This window comes from Harmonia axyridis, chromosome 4 (genome assembly GCF_914767665.1).
Source record: "Harmonia axyridis chromosome 4, icHarAxyr1.1, whole genome shotgun sequence".
In the NCBI taxonomy this organism is placed as follows: domain Eukaryota; kingdom Metazoa; phylum Arthropoda; class Insecta; order Coleoptera; family Coccinellidae; genus Harmonia; species Harmonia axyridis.
This window is the reverse complement of record NC_059504.1, coordinates 14,322,412-14,339,829: the sequence shown is the minus strand read 5'-3', so window position 1 is coordinate 14,339,829 and position 17,418 is coordinate 14,322,412. Positions and strand designations below refer to the sequence as shown.

At 31.7% G+C, this 17,418-nt stretch overlaps 1 protein-coding gene across 4 annotated transcripts; it reads right to left on the bottom strand.

Annotated features, from left to right (window-relative positions):
• Positions 1-2: 2 nt before the first annotated feature.
• On the bottom strand, positions 3-16,829 carry LOC123678166 (inactive hydroxysteroid dehydrogenase-like protein 1). 4 transcript variants are annotated; one of them, XM_045615029.1, is made up of 7 exons: positions 16,580-16,829; positions 6,488-6,669; positions 3,281-3,403; positions 3,035-3,145; positions 2,162-2,382; positions 1,587-1,814; positions 3-428 (listed from the first exon to the last, which is right to left on the bottom strand). In XM_045615029.1, exons 2-7 carry the CDS (start codon positions 6,663-6,665, stop codon positions 318-320), a joined length of 972 nt encoding a protein of 323 aa, XP_045470985.1. In that variant the 5' UTR covers positions 6,666-6,669; positions 16,580-16,829; the 3' UTR covers positions 3-317. The 4 variants fall into 4 exon arrangements, with proteins under 4 accessions (XP_045470985.1, XP_045470986.1, XP_045470984.1 ...); XM_045615030.1 differs by having other exon boundaries at positions 16,666-16,829; XM_045615028.1 differs by lacking the exon at positions 16,580-16,829 and adding an exon at positions 14,228-14,366.
• Positions 16,830-17,418: the final 589 nt, after the last annotated feature.

Genomic DNA, 17,418 nt, shown 5'->3' with positions numbered 1-17,418 from the left:
TATTTCCATAACAATGTAATTCTTCACTGTATACATTCCATCAATAAAAAAATATATGATACATCACAAATCACTGGGTCCAGTTGAATTTTCCACTGTCGAATCATATTGCAATAAATTATAAAAACATGAATCACCACTTTTGAAACGTTTGAGACTAGAAATAAAAGTTCAATTTCTATATTTAAGGTATCAACCGCATTTCCATCAAAATTCTTCCAAAATAAAAACAATTGACACTTATAGGTCGACGTTTCGCAAACAAGCACTGACATGAGTTCGATAATCCTTGAGTCTTTTCACTAGGAAAAACATTTTCACGAAATTTTCTTCTTCTGTTCACTTAGATATTCGTTTCTGAGGTGTTTATTCATTTGACCCCCAATATGCATTCTGATCCATTCTGGTGCAATCTCAGTTAGAAAGCTCTGAAAAAGATAAATTTAATTTTTACCTCTTTTATATTAAAAATAAAAATAAGTAGATTTCGACGCAACTAATTTTGTGGCAGAACTCTTTCAATCGTACTCCATTTTTTCAAGAGATCATATCTAAGAGATGTATCTTGACAATGATTTCTCCGAAGCTCGAAGAATTCCTAAACATATACAGAGTAGGTTAATAGTGGTCCGAAAGACACTGCGATTTTTAGAAAATGACCATAAAAATGCCAAAAGGTCCAAGTTTTCAAATGGAATGGAATGAATTTTTTTATCTGTTGGATACCCTAGTGGGTAGTCTTCATTTTTAATTCAGACCTAAAATGTTGTGCCTAAAATGAATAGTTTTCATATTTCGTACGGAGGCCAGCAGTACTAAAAATATTAATTAAAGATAAGCCAAATCAAAAAAATCAACAAAATATTTAGAAACACTCATTTCGATAGAATGAAATGGAGACCGTCGTGAAAAAAACAGAAATTCAGTCTAAATTCTCTTGAGAAATTCGAAATGATGTTCATGGAAAATTATTTTCTACTAATAAATGAAAACTATGATCAATTTGGCACAATTACGCTTCCAAATGCTTAATCACTCAACTTATTTTAAAAATATGGCTTTCAGTGAATACTGGCTTTTTGCAAACCTTTAAGGAATGCTCCAGGGAAAGCAATTTGGTTCTAGTGAAGAAGTGATTGCCAATAGTGTTATGTTGAAGCCTATTTAGAAAACAAAGATAGATCTTATTTCAATGAGAAAATGTGCTTCTACTGTTAGACCCAGGACTTATTCTATCATAGCATTTCTCTATCGTAAAAACTTTTAAGTATCCCAACTGTTCTTCCAGTCAGTGAGTCAGTCTAGGGTCTCTTGATTCATTTTTTGAAACTGTATTGTATATATTCTGCTTCACTCTGTATAATAAACAATTCTTGATTGACGTAATCTGAATAAATTCATTATATCGTCAATATTATTAATATACCGCTAACAATAGTTCGTAAATTCCAATAACATTGAAAATTGAAACTCCAACTTAAAGGTTCCCAATTCCCATACACGTTGATATCTCTATCAGCACTAGTAGTAATTGAAAAACCTAAACAATACAAGATGCTTTCTGAAATTCGTGATGCAACTTTTACCTGTATACCGTGTGTCCAGTAACCAGTGGATTTATCCTGTCTGCCAAGGATAGACACAGCATATCTGGCATACATATCGGGATTGGGTACCATGAAAGAGTTTTTTTGGAACCTGTCACTGAATTTGTTCATTTTCGTGTTCACGAAGAAAGGTCCTAGATGCTGAATAGTCAAGCCGTGTTCTCCGTATTCATAGCGAAGAGATGCTGTGAAACTTTTGATGTAAGCCTGAAAAATGAGGATAATTTCTAACATATATTTTCGTTTGTTTGTGTGGAGTCATTTTTTGGAGATACGAATTTTTCAAAATTTGATTTTTTGCCTTCAATATTCATGGATCAGGTTCCCAAGCTGGGAACATCAATGCCATCTAACATATGATTTTTCTCCCAAATTTCACGCGAGTAGCTCATTTAGTTTTCAGGTTTTTGATTTTTGAATTCAACACATTCCAAACTGATAAAATTTTAGAGGGTTTATTTTTTTTTCCGTCGCCGATTCCAAAAGTTTATTTTGAAAAAAAAAGACCAAAATTCGAAAAAGTCGAATATGTATCTAGAGGCATTGTTCCTTACCTTTGTAGCAGCATATACAGTCATCAAAGGCAATGGTTGAAGTTCAGATGCTGAAGATACATTCACAATGGCACCTTTTCCTCTTTTCTTCATATCTTTAACGAACGTTCTACACATCATAGTTACTGCACCAATGTTGATATTGATTATATCCCAAAGATCTTGTTCTGGAACCTCTTCCAGATACATGGGATAATCGTATTGTTTTCCAACATTGTTCACTGTGAATATACCAGAATAATCATTAGGAGAAATGCGAGAAAATCTTATATGTATATGTATAACGTAGATATATGGTTAAGGAAAGAATAATTTCATATTTTCCTCTCTATTTCAATCTTTTCTTTTTTTTTTAATTGTTGAAATTATTCAATTCAAGTCAAATATGCGCCGTTCTAATTTATTATGTTACTAATAAGAATGTTATTTTATAATGCCCTCTCTCAGAGATGCCTTTGTCCCCATTCGAAAAAACTCGGACAAACAATTTTTATTTATAACTTAATAACAGCTGAATCGATTTTTCAATAATTCGAGAGACAACAATTGAAATTTTTTAAAATCAAAGAACTCACAGAAAAACTTATATTTCTACAGCTAAAATATACAAAAAAAATGTAATTGCGTTCATTGAAGATTATTTAAAAATATAATCAGGATTCTAACATACATTTTTTATGAAATATAAAATTGAGAATTGTCAACTACCTAAGCAATTAATATGATGGAAGTTAATTACTTCCAGCATTATAATTGAGAATCTATTCAATTGATTTAATGCAATTTATTCATGAAGCATGGATGTTGTTGAAGAAATATAGGAATATCATCAGTTACTGACATTTCATAAATAACTGATATTCTTTAACTCACCTAAAATACCTATTTCTGTACCTCCAATCTCTTTCTTGATTATATCTATTGCTTTTTCACCAAGAGAGAAATCTGCTGCTATAATTTTCGTTTTTACTGAATACTGACATTCTAAAAAAATAAAATCCTTTAACATTATAATATTTCGATTTGTAAAGTTAAGCAGCAAATTCGAAAGATACTTTCGAGATTCAGTTGATGTGGTTATCTTTCAAACAAATTTCAGTTCATTATGATCAAACTTACCTATTTCTTTCGCAGTGTTCTCTAATTTTTCTTTACTTCTGCTCACTAAAATAACATTAATACCTCTCTTGGCTAATTCTATGGCATATGCTTTACCAATACCATCGGTACTTCCTGTGATCACTGAAGAAAAAAATTAACATTTGAATCAAAGATTATGAATTATGGAACACAATTCTACAATTCTAGAAGGTGTGAGAAGTGTTAATGTTTTGTTTCCAAGTACTGAATAAGTAGATATATTGTCTCTTTCGATTAATCATAATAATCATTAATCCCATCAATCAGTTTGGCTCAAGTGAATGAAAATATTATAAAGATAGAGTACGGGTTTTCTTTTTGGAAATATGTATTTCAATAAAATTCAGAGTTTGAAGTATGTATATCAATTAGTCCAATCAATATGTGTTTTTTTCGAGGAAGTTTTGAGGTAAATTTGATTTAATCAATTTTATATATTTTTTGGTATGTTGAATCGGAAACTGAGATTTTTCACCCAAATTTCGTAACGGAATATCGAAAAAATGCAAAAAAAAAGTGAAAAATTTCATTTTTGGCGGTTTTCTGCATATTCCTCGGAAAATACCAGTTTTTCATGAATGACCTTTCTATACAAAAACAAAGTATATATAATTTCCTACAAATTTCTTGAATTAAGTTTCTATCCGATGAACCGTTCTGGCTCAAAGGATAATTGAAAATTGGCGTATTTTACTGTCTCTGCAAAAAACCATTTTTTGGGGTAGTTTTGATTTCTTCTTGTTTTCTGGTACTCGAATCCAAATTTTTGTATAGGAAGGTCGTCGAGGAAAAATGATATTTTCCGAGTTAAATACAAAAAAAACCTAAAACATGAGATTTTCACATCTTTTTCAAAGTTCCGTGTCGAATTTTTGGTGACAAACCTCATAATCGGATCCAGCAACCTAAAAATACATATGAAACCGAAGAAATCAAAACTACCTCAAAAGTTTTCCCCCTATAAGTTGACTGGACTAAATATTTCTTGACTTAATCCGTAAAATTAGGTCAACATTCATATTAATGAACGATGTTTTTGTTGAAAATTTCCAATAATGAATCTCTGATATCGTTTTTGTGGATCTAGTGTAGTGTAGAATACCAAAATCGAATAAAATTCGATTGAAAATGACTTCATAGTTTCCAATTAAAATTTTTATTATTTCTTGTAATTACCTACTTCTTCGAATCTGAATTTTTATTACTTCTCGTAATGATAATTAAGTACCTACATATTTGAATATAGATTGTCTGATTCTAAACAGAAGTTGGAATTCTTTATTATTGAAAGATCCCACAACTTCTTCATTAGACATAATGAAAGAAAAAGAAACAGAGAAACACATTCACATTCTTATGTGTAGCTACCGTAGGCAGTAAATTTATGTCATTGCTCCGACAAGTTTACAAATATTAAGACCGTATAGAAGAACTGAATTATTGCCCAAAGCAATGTGCAATATTGTCTTAACCTTATCCTTAATATGCTTCTCCCGTGGAGCTATTTCATAACAACTATGCTGCATTGAACTTTCACCAACAAAGAAGAAATCTCAATCAAGAGTGCCAATGAAAGATGGGGATAGATCTTCAATGAACTGTGATTTGGCTATTGATGGAACACTTCTTTAAACAATGAGAAATGTATAATGTTGAAGGCTTTGGATTTGGAATATTTTTCGATCTGAGGGAAATAATAAATCATATTGTGAAATTTGAAGTTTTTTTTTTTCAGTTTGAAACATAACATACACCCCACAAGGAAAAAATCTTCGAAGTTTGATTTTTTTGTTGAAAAATTTTAACTTTCTATACTAAGTAAGTGTGATGAATATCAGGCCAATTGAAAAGTCCCCGGTCTACCATAGTAAAACACATTTTTTTGGCAAAGTTCGATTTTATTATTCAACATAGTTGCCTTCGAGGGCGATACATCGATTACAGCGATTTTTCAACTTTTCTATACCATTTTTGTAGTACGATTTGTCTTTCACTTCAAATTAGTCCTCAGTTTCGGGAGAACTTCTTCATTGGCGCTAAATTTCTTTCCAGCGAAGCACTTCGAAGCCCAATTCTTGCAATTTTGCCATTGTTTTCATTGATTTGTAACACGGCGCATTGAAAAAGCACCATTTTTTTCTTCAAATGGGTCCTTTTTCAACGATTTTTTTTTTAATAATCCATGAATATTATACCTTGCGCATCCCTGAATACTTGTGACATAACCTTGCCAGCTGTTGTGTTTTTCTCGCTTTGGATTCGGATCACCGTGTGCAGTCCACTCAACTGACTGTCGATTGGACTCCGGAGTGGAATGATGGAGCCATATTTTATCCATTGTGACATATCGACGTAAAAATTCAGGTTTATTGCACTTAAACAGCTTCAAACACTGCTCAGAATCATTAACACGTTGTTGATTTTGATCGATTGTGAGCTTGCGCGGCACCCATTTTGCACAAAGCTTTCTCATGGACAAATATTCTTGCTATGATGTACACGTTCAGATGATATCTTCACAATGTCTTCTATCTCGATCAACTTCACTTTACGATCATTCAAAATTATTTTGTGAACTTTTTTGATTTTTTGTCGGTGACAGCCTCTTTTAGGCATCCACTGCGTTCGCCGTCGTCGATGCTCATTTCACCACGTTCAAACAGCATACCAATCAATGATGGTTGATTTTCCTTGTGCAGACCCCGGAAACTCTTCATCAAGCCAAGATTTTTTTCAACTTTCAACTGTATTTTTTCCCTTCAAAAAGCAATATTTTATCAGCACACGAAATTGTTTTTTTTTCATCTTTTTTCAAATAACAAAAGTAGCTTCACTCACAAAGCAATATCTCAGAAACTAATAGTCGCACTGCTGTCAAATTTTAACACGTATTGTTTGAGGGTTGGTACTAACTAAAAATCATATGGATTTAAATACTATCACCGCCATCTGTGCATCAGACCAGGGACTTTTCAATTAGCATAATATATAAGTATCCAAAAAACACGTTAAATGGATTTTCATTGTTTTTGTGTTGATGTTAAGCATCAATCCGTTTTACAATTGAAGTTTTTTCTTGGCCATCTCGTTAACCGGATTTAAATTCGATTGACTCGAATGTTATTCGGAATTTATAACTAAAATGAAGAAATTGTTTTCGAAAGTTACAAAAAAAACAATACTCACATGCCCATGAACCATATTTTTTAGCCAATGTTGTGTTTTCCTCGTTTACAATAAAATACGGCGCGAGGATGGAATGTGTCAATTGTAAAAAACCCCACAGATTGTTGTAGAGGAAATTGAGTAGGACAATCAATCCCAATAGGGCTAGGACGAAGGTGTAGAAATCACAGAACATCATTCATCTGAAACAATAATAATCAAATCAATACTGATGATATCAATGATTTGTGAAGATGTAACTTTGCATGAAATCGCTTTAAACATAACAAAGAATTTAATTATACATACAGCATATGTTCAGAGAATGAGAAAAACGGTAAAATCTTTTTATAATTTTATGACGTATTATTGTAAATCGTTGTGAAAACGAAAATGTCCATTTTCGTTTTTTTTCATTGTGTAATATTCACTTACTTATCTCTATTACGAGTGGTGAATAAATGCGTTTAATATCGAATAATTAGAACCTCTCTGATGAAAAACTGAAAAATACTGTAAATCAATAGAGAAAAATTCCCAATTCAGAATGAAAAACTGAAACAGTCTTCAGTTACCTCATAAATGAATGCGCCATTGAAGATTGTTTTTCTATTTTGAACCTCAACAATGGATATAATAATAGGCTACGCAGAAATCGTTTAAGCCACAAAAAACATGTAAATACATACTTACTAGATAAAAAACTTCGAACAACTCAAAAATGTGGGGATTTAATTAATAACAGATAAAACACTTTACAAATACAAGGTTGAATTATTCAATTTCATGCTAATCCAATCCATCTGAGTTTTCCAATGAGTGGAAATATATGCTTCCATTAATTCAACAACAAAATTCAATTTCTCAAAGTTTCAATCAAACATGATTAATATTTTTTTTCATTCTGATTGAACTGAAGGTCTTGAAAATCAGAGCTGATGATTTCAATAACAATAGGCTGATTACACAGTCGACTTCTATTCATAAATTAATTCTATGACGTACAAAATTTTATAATCTTCGCAACTAAGTGTTGTATAGTTTGTTAGAAATATATTTTTTTTAATAGGTAGGTACTTACAATAAGAATTTATGAAAAACCTAAAGTAGGTGCATTTGAGCGCTCATTGATTAGAAATTGAAATTTTGACATTAACATTGATTATTCAATTTATATAAAAAAAACCTATGGCTTTCAAGCCACGATCATAAAATTTGTTATTTCATTTCTTCGCAGAAAATTAAATCTAGGAAAGATCTATTGTCAGTCACAGAATTTTGTTTTGCGAAGCTTGAATTTTCAATGGTTCTGATGCCTTTATAACACGCATTTTTCAAGAATCTCAGAATTGTTTGTCAATATTCTACTTCATATGGCCTTATATCCTTTCATCCTCTTAAACATGCAATCATATTGAATGATTTGAAAAATCTATCATGTGTATGTTGTTCGCCAGTTTCAATTCCTTATAAAGAATTTACAACTTCGTGATTTAATGAGAGTTCTTCAGCGTTCATCTTTCAATGTATGATGAAATAAGATAACAGTCACTATTATGTTGCTGTTCTACGACGATGACCTATAGAAGGATGGTTGAATAATTATCCAATGATTTTCAGTAAGTACTGTAAAATAATGATCACTATTTCACAACGTAAGTACAGCTTTTTGAAGTTGTGAGTATTCCCCATATTTACAATGCTGAAATAACGTTGAATTGAACTAAAAAATTTTTTTTAAATGAAGAGCCATAAAATCTGAATCCATTTATTCAGTTCCAAAATCTGTTGCTTTATAAAATTTTTGAATTTAGAAATCATTTTTGGTGAAAAATAACACTGTATGTAATTTCAACGATAAAGTTTATTACTTTCCTTGACCACGATTATTGTATAAAATTTTCTTTATTCAGGTATTTGCTCAATGAATATGACGTTTATTATTCACTAGTGAATAATTATTTTATCCCTCCCTTGACTGGATTTCAAGCTCAAGTCAAGTAGTCGTTTTTCAATCACAAGTCAAGTCAAGTATTTATTCATCAAGTACTATCATATCAAGCTAATTGATCTATAGCAGTTTTATTTTATACCTAGTTTCATATCGATAAAAAAATGATGAAATAAGAAGGAACTTTGCAGAAAACACTTTTATTTATTGAACTTATTGTATAAAAGAACCGAAAATATCAACTTTTTTGAAATAGAAACATAAATTTAATCACTATAAATCATAACAAAATGAAAGAATAATAAAAAAATAAAGATTCTTGATATTGAGAAACCTCCAGGCTTTGTTTGATTTCATAGTTTTCCATCCAGGATCTAAGACACATGAGGCATCTTATAGATTTGTCGCCTAACCCTTGCGGGTTTTTGTAACTGTAAGAGCAGCTCTGGAAAATTGTCTTCCAACAGGAGCTGAAGATGCTGGCGTTGATAAAAAATCCTTGGCCATTGTGGCCAAGTTTGGAAAGATATTTCTGAAACTACCAAAATCTACCAATACATTTAATAGAAATGTGAGAAAACTACTAATGAAGTCACATTGGTGAATGCTTCAGTCTCTCGGAGCTCGAGGAATCTTCTTATTTATTCTAAGAGCGCACGAAATTGCAGAAATATATGCCGTGCAACGCGTGCGTATCAAGCTGAAGTGATATCAAGTAGCTTGATATCAAGTCAAGCAATAAATATCTAAAATCAAGTCAAACACAAGTATGTAATTTTTCAGGAGCTTGATTTTCAAGTCAAGTACATAGTTGGTTAAAATGTCAAGCTACTTGGCTTGATGAATCCCTAATTAGCCTTAAAAATGAATGGATCAGGCTTTCCACTCCGGAGGAACAATATTGTGTCAAATGTTGAAATAAATCTAGAGTGTTTTATGCTTCTTGAAGTATTATTGGAAACAATCAATCCAAATGAGGACTTCATTTCTAAATTTGCGGTATGTAGTATCACAGTGAACTAACCCAGTTCACTCTTAGTGTTTTCTCTGCAGAGTGACGTTCTAAGCCAATTAATCGTACTTGCAGATATCAAAGAAATAAACACCTCATTCTCTCAGGTAATTCTGCGATTTCCACAACAACCTTACTCTGTAATTGTCCAATTAGCATAGCTTCATTTTACTTTCAGATATTGCGGAATGTAACTTAAGATCGAGAGAATTTCAGTTTTCTGAACGTGAGAATTTTTAATTATTCTGGAATTAATACATTAATGAATGTAGTGTTCATATGACCCTTTGAATATTATATGCTAAAAGAACAAAAAATTCCTCATTAAATAGGAAAAAACTTGATTCCTGAGGTTTAACCAGCCAATGCAGATTTTGGAGCAACTTATTAACAATCAAGTTTTACTGGTTTTCTTTGTTCGATACAACACCCATAAAAGTTTCAAGAGAATCGGTTTCTTCTACTGCTTTTGGTCTTTTATTTTCTGTCGTAAATCTCTGGAATCCACTGTGATTTTCATTTGAACAATTATCCTATTTTTTTTCAGAATTTTATGTCTAGGAAGTCATTACGAATACAATTGTCGTTGCGTAACCTCATGACAGTAAAAATACGATATATCATTCATTTGAAGGGAGCAGCTATAAAACAAAAAAAATTGAATAAAGCGCCATTTCAATCGTCATAATGACATATTATTATGACTAAGATTTCTAAAACGCTGGTGAGCTCACTTACTTATGAAAAAACCTTAAGATTAGAGTGGCGACTTTTGAAGGGACCAGCCTTCTTGGATTTTATTTATTTATTTATTACAAACGGCAGAGCCAATTTTCCAAGATATACAGCATTATATAATTCTTAAGATATAATACAAAAAAAAATGTTTAACCCTAGAGAAAAAAAAAACATCAAAGAGAAAAAAATGAAAAGAACAGTTAACAAATTCAAATAGTCCCAAAATATCTTTTGAGACTGAAAATAGATATCTGAAATGGATCAATTTCAGATGCATTTGCCCCCTTTATCGCTCTTTCAATAGGATTGTTCATGGCATAGTTAGTGGGGTTATATTCGACATAAAAGATATCTCTATATCTAAGAAATATATTTCTATGTTGGCACTCCGAACTATCCGCCACGGCTTTATCTGTCAATTCATCAAATTGCCTTAAAGAAATTAGTTCTGCCAACCAACATTTTTCAATGCAAAAATCACTAAATTATATTTATGGAAATATTTCATTAATTTCAATGAAAATGCAATGAATTAGAGAAAATAATGTATAATACTCGTACAGAAGGCTCATTCTACCACTCGTTCATTCCAAAACTCGCCACTTCGTGGCTCGTTTTTGAATTTTGAACTCGTGGAAGAATATCAATGCCTTCTGCACTTGTATTATAAATAACTATTTTGTATTCAGTTTTATCTTAGACAGTAAGTATTCACAATCAATATAATTATTAAGTAATTTATAAATAAACATAATATCAAAATTATTTCTCCTTATTGTATAATTGTTTCATTGATAGAGTCTCGAGTAAGAGGTCATAATTTATTGAGATCTTGGGAATATTCATTTTGTAAGCGACCCATCTTAAAAATTTACGTTGTACGCGTTCAATATTATTTTTGTGCACTTCATAATAGGGTGACCAGACCACAGATTTTGATGGTATTGTTCCCGTTCTCAGAGTAATAATCATAGATAGAGGGAGCATATGTCATTTTCAGTAAGCAGATTTTGACCCCAACATGAACTATAAAATATGACATGAAGAGCGCGGAAATGAAAAAATATCAGTGATACGATATTTTACTCAATTCGTGAGTTTCTTCACAAAGAACGCACTTCTTATGTCCCAGAGTGAATCAACGTTTCATATTAACTCAATTTGTCTTGAAATAAATACCCAGATATATCAGAAATTCAGAAAACAAACTTCAAGCGCGCCAAACGACGAGAAACGACCGATGACACTAGGAGAGCAAAAGTTGCCAAACCTAGGATTTCAGCAGGTAGATACAGAAAATAATAAATATTCTGCTTATTATAAATTCGATAATCAGGAAAAATATCAGATTCCAAATATTCAAATTTAATTGGGAATAACTCAAATAAATATATTTCATTCAATATAATATACATTCATAACAATATAGTAAAATTGTGGATTTGAAAATAGATCACAATCCGACAACGTAATCTAACCATGTTGGGAACATGTAAAAATTCCGTCTCCTTCTTTCGATAGTTATTACTCTATGGTTCTGTTTTACTTGACTTTTGCATTGCCTTATGGCGGCGCTCGCGTCGTCTTTCTATCAATGTCGTTTTGAGGTTGAATCATAGAGTAATAAACATAGATAGAGGGAGTATACGAAAAATTCGCTTACTGAAAATGACATATGCTTATTTCTTATATGCTTTATTACTCTGAGGGTTGAATCAACAATAAACTACTTTTGACAGAACAAATGAAAATTTCAATATGTAGCCGTTGATTGATCAATTCTTTGTATAGCGCCACCTGAAGGAAGAAAAGAGAAAAGGTATCCATACCAAGTCGCCGGAATTATCTTAAACAAAATCTAATCAGTGGACACACCAGTATTTGAGACATCTTAATTATGACACAACAGAATATGTGGCTCAGGGAGTTTTTCAGATCAGGAAAGGATTTTTTTCATGTAATAGATACATTGCAATTTTTTGGTATAAGCTGAGTCATCCATCGACTTCATGTACAAATGAAATTTCAGTGAAAAATTTCATTAAAAAATTTTTTATTCCTGATTGATAGGATTCTCACGAAATCTATTATGAATAGCCAGCTGCAAAATCCTGCAAAAGGCATAAACAAACGAAAAGTATAAAACAATCTCAATAAACATCCTTCAGAAATTTTTATTACCAAATTGTACCGCCTATAATTGATGATTAACCCACAAACAATTACATAATTTCAAGAAAAATGAAACTGAATTGTAGCTAGTGGACGGCTAGTTTTGTAATACTTTCTGTTATTCATTCCGCAAACGCTTTCACCGAAATATTGAAACAGTAGGTCAACACACTGTAAGGATCGTTGGATAGACTTCATTTTCGTGCAAGGATAATTATGAAAACCTTGCACTCATGCAATTCTAGTTTGAGGAGTAGGTAATTTATGCTATATTGTTATGATTCTGTCTTACCTATTTCTAAAGATTTGTGATCCAATTGGGATCGACATGAAGTTCAATTGATGATTAGATAACATTGAATCGATGAAAAAATTATACAGAGCTGATGATTTTTAAGTTGAAATTTTCTATTTCATGTAATTGTATGATTTCGTATTGGATTATATGTTCAGGTTCAAACTGTATAGTTTTTGAGAGACTGCTGAATATTACTTGAGTCTTCGTTTACATAAAATGTCAGAGAATTGTGCCAATGAAAAAACATTTTTTTGGAAAAGTTCAATATTTAATACGCTCCACAGATCTACCTCGCCAACATATCTATCTGGGCCATATACGATACTTTAGTAAATAAGTTCTGAGCCTAATAAGTAAAAAATCATTTTTTTTGAAAATTCGATACATCTACTCCAACGCTCCTCAACTTTTCAATACCTTTTCTGTAAGATTCTTCTTTGGTTACGAAGATGGGAAGATGATATTGAGAAGATCACAGATGAAACAGCATCAGCATATTTTTTGGTAGTAAGAAAAAAAAAGTAGTATGGGAGTGGCGGTGCCATTTATGCGCCAAGTAGGGATTCATCAAGCCAAGTAGCTTGACATTTCAACCAACTACTTGACTTGAGAATCGAGATTGTGAAAAATTACATACTTGAGCTTGACTTGATTTTAGATATTTATTGCTTGACTTGATATCAAGCTACTTGATATTACTTGAGCTTGATATGCACGCGTCGCATGGCATATATTTCTGCAATCTCGTGCGCGCTCAGCCTAAATGAGGGGATTCCTCAAACGCCGAAAGACTGAAACATTCGCCAGTGTGATTTTATTAGTAGTTTTCTCACATTTCTATGAAATCTATTGGTAGATTTTGATAGTTTTAGTAATATCTTTCCAAATTTGGCCAAAATGGCCAAGGATTTTTTATCAACGCCAGCATCTTCAGCTCCTCTTGAAAGACAATTTGCCAGAGCTGCCCTTTACAAAAATCCTCAATAGATTAGGAGACAAATCTATAAGATGCCTCATGTGTCTTAGATCCTGGATGGAAAATTATGAAATCAAGTAAAGCCTGGAGGTTTCTCAATATAGAGAAACTTTATTTTTTCATTATTTTTTATTTTATTATGATTTATGTTTCTATTTCAAATAAGTTGATATTTTCGGTGTTTGTATGCATTAAGTTTAATAAATAAAATTGTTTCCGCAAAGTTCCTTCTCATTTCATAATTTTCTTTATTGATGTGACACTACACAATAAAACTGCTAAAAATCAAGTAGCTTGATATGATTCACGTACTTAATGAATAAATACTCGACTTGACTTGAGATTGAGAGAATACTATTGAGTTGAGCCTGACTTGAAATCAAGTCGAGCTAGCCAAGTAGCTTGAAAATCAAGCCAAGCCGTTAGTTCCAACAGAAGATTGAGAAAATTGTTTTTGAATAATTTCACTCTTTTTCCTAACCCAACATCAGTGCTTTTCTGGGATTAACATTTAAAAATTCCAACAAACAATTTCCATACACTACTCACATTTATTTTAAAGAAAAATCTTTTTAACAAAATTGGAAAAATTACCAAAGGAAAAAAGAACTCACTTCTACAATATCTTCTCTTCACATTAACCTTTCCAGTCAACAATGTTCACTTACAATTCAAGTAGCCATACTACAAGACATAAATAGCGGAGTGATCACAAAACATTTCATGCAACATTGAACAATGCGATCCATTGTCATAATCTATTAAAATCAGAGGGAACGTTCATTTGAATCAGTTTACGGTTAATTCATATTCTGGTGTTGAAAGTCTACGATGACAGACATGCATAGGTCAAGTTTTATGAGTTTGCCAGCAAGAAGCTATGAGTTATGGCATAATTTATGTAATAAAACCAAAGAAAACGTTGTTATTTTATTGTCCCGTTCAATTTGAAGCTATAAAGCAGATTTGTTTTCATGAAGAGTGACAACTGAAGGAAAATAATTAATTTTCAGTTATATCTGGTGTGAAATATATCGATGGTGGAGGAAGTTTTAAGGACAATGGAAAATGTCTTTGTTTTTCAATATTTATTCCAGAAGATTCAAATGTCTGCATTTGCGATGCATTTAGAATGAAGTTAGAGATGATCACAATGACAACAATAAGATATTGCTATATAAAACCTCTTTATCTATTCCAAACGCCTTTATCTATTATTGGCTTCAAAAACAATTTAGAAAAATTATAGAGTTCATTTCTCATAATCAGAATCCATATACTTGTGGAATAAATTAAAGGATCAAAATAAAATTCGAGATTTTTAGCGGTTTTTCAAATGGCTGTATTTTCGATAATAATGGTCCTATCTCAATTTGAAAAAAAACTATTTGAAGCTTGAAATTTATAGTTTAGAGATCTCATGATGAAAAAATTGTTCAAGCATTGTGTACTGCTCAATCCTAATGAATACAGTATCTAAAATTTCTGTGAAATTTTTTCAGTTTTTATTTTTGGCCTACAAACTTGGCCGTGTTAGTTCTCGAAAAGATTATCACAGTTGGCCACCGAGATTTAGTAATTTGTTGACAAAAACCCCAGGTTTGTCGAATCCTCGTCAATCTTGGGAATTTGGCTATGATTATTAGGATTTTTATGGCTGGAATTGGAAGATATTCCTTGCCGTGTTAATTGTCGACGAGGTGATCACAATTGGCCATCGAGATCTTGGGATTTAACACCTTCAGATTTTGGGCTCAAGATAAGTTTATGCCAATGGAACACAAGCGATTTAAAATCTTAAAGATTGGATGAAGTTATCACTTCATGCTACCGCGAATGTGTGAATTGGTTATGGAAAAATTAATTAAAACGATATCAATTATGGCATACCTTCTTCTTAAGATTGAAATAAACATGGAACCAAGGACAGCTCAGTACCTGGTACTGATACTCTTGTATCTGTACAGAAAATTCAATTTTAAATTTGTCCACAATACGACGAATTCTTCACAAATTTTTCTCTGATCTGATTTTGACTAATCAATTTAACAATTTATTAACATTGTTGAAGCTTGTATCTTTCCATGATTACATAGCATAACCTATGGAAAACGAATGACATAAGATATATCAAAAAATAATACACAGGGTTTCCATTGAAACCCTTTGAAATTCTTGGTACGTAATCAAATCACAATTTGACAGTTTACATTTTGGAAGGATGCGTGAGTGTAATCGGAAAATTGAATAAAATAATCCTGCTGAATATTTATAAAACTTAGTTTTTCGAGAATTTATATGAGCTTACAAAATTTACGAAAATTATTTATTATTATTATGTTCTGAAAGAGGTAACTTTACTAAGATAGTCAATCGAATAGGTAGTTTTCAAGTTAATGATAAATAAGATTTAGATACTCTCAATTCAGAAACCATTGGGCTAATTTGGACCTGAAAATTTCAAGTTTACCCAAAAACGAAAATTATGAAAAACACAATTCAACTGCAACAGATTCAGGACCTTCTCTTCGGGAACTATAACATAAAATTGGAAACTAGAACTGGTTATTATCCTGCGTCCGAGAGTATCAACGTATACTGCTGAATATTTATAAAACTTAATTTTTCGAGGATCTATATGAGCTTACAAAATTTCAGAGGAATGCGGTAAATTATATCTCAGATGTCAAAATTTACGAAAATGGTTTTTTCTTCCAAATAAGTAATTTCCAAGATAATTTTCAATCGAATAGGTAGTTTTCAGGTTAATGATAAAAAAAGTTTTAGAATCTCTTAACTCACAAACTAATTGGACTACTTTGGACCTTTAACGAACTGAACCGGCACATTCGATGCTGAAAATTTCAAGTTTATCCAGAAACAATAATGTTGAATCATAAACACACATTCAATACCTTTTCTTTGGAAACTGTACATAAAATTTGGACCAAGAACTCCTCACAAACCTGCATTTCCCTTATCAGTCCTAGAGTGCAACCTATTCATTTTGGTAGTCGTTGCAATTATTCAAATAACTACAAAACAAACTCACCAATTAGTTTACCGATAAGCACCAAGCGCACTGAAAACTCAACAACTGGCGCTTTTATTAGCAATATACGTACTGTACCTATTTTATCAATGAAAATAGCCGGTCTCAAAGGAGAGAGAGAGCGTATGTTCGTTATCAAACAACGCACGGTTCGTCTGATAGAGTTGAAACTAACATGACCCCCCATCACAACACTTGAAGGAGACAGTGCGGTGAAGAAAGAGATCATCAGATATTTTATTTATCAATTTTATTTGGAACTCTTGTTACATAAGTGAGAAATTTCGTTTCGTCAAGGAATAACCTGTTTCTTGTAAGGATGGAATTTTTTTTATTGGTTCATACTGTATTAATTTAATCGCTTGAAAATATAAATAAACAAAATAGTCCGCCAATAAGTGTGGCATTAGGTTTTCCGTTCTAGAAATCAACCCACCGTATAAAATACTTCATTTTGGATCTTTTATATTTCGAGAAGGTTTTTTTGAAACATTATATCGCAAACTCAAAAAATACTCATACTGAATTTCATCAAAATTGGACAAGTGGAACGAGATCCCTGAAATTTAACGTTTTCGTATGAAAAATTCTCAATGCATATTTGGAAAAAAAGGTCAAATTTCTATGGGACATGTAAGAACACAATCCGAAAATCCTTTTCAAATTTCATCAAAATTGGAATAGTAGAACGTGACAATAATGAAGATCCCTGAAATTTTATCTTTGCTTAAAAGATGTTCACTTCATATTCGG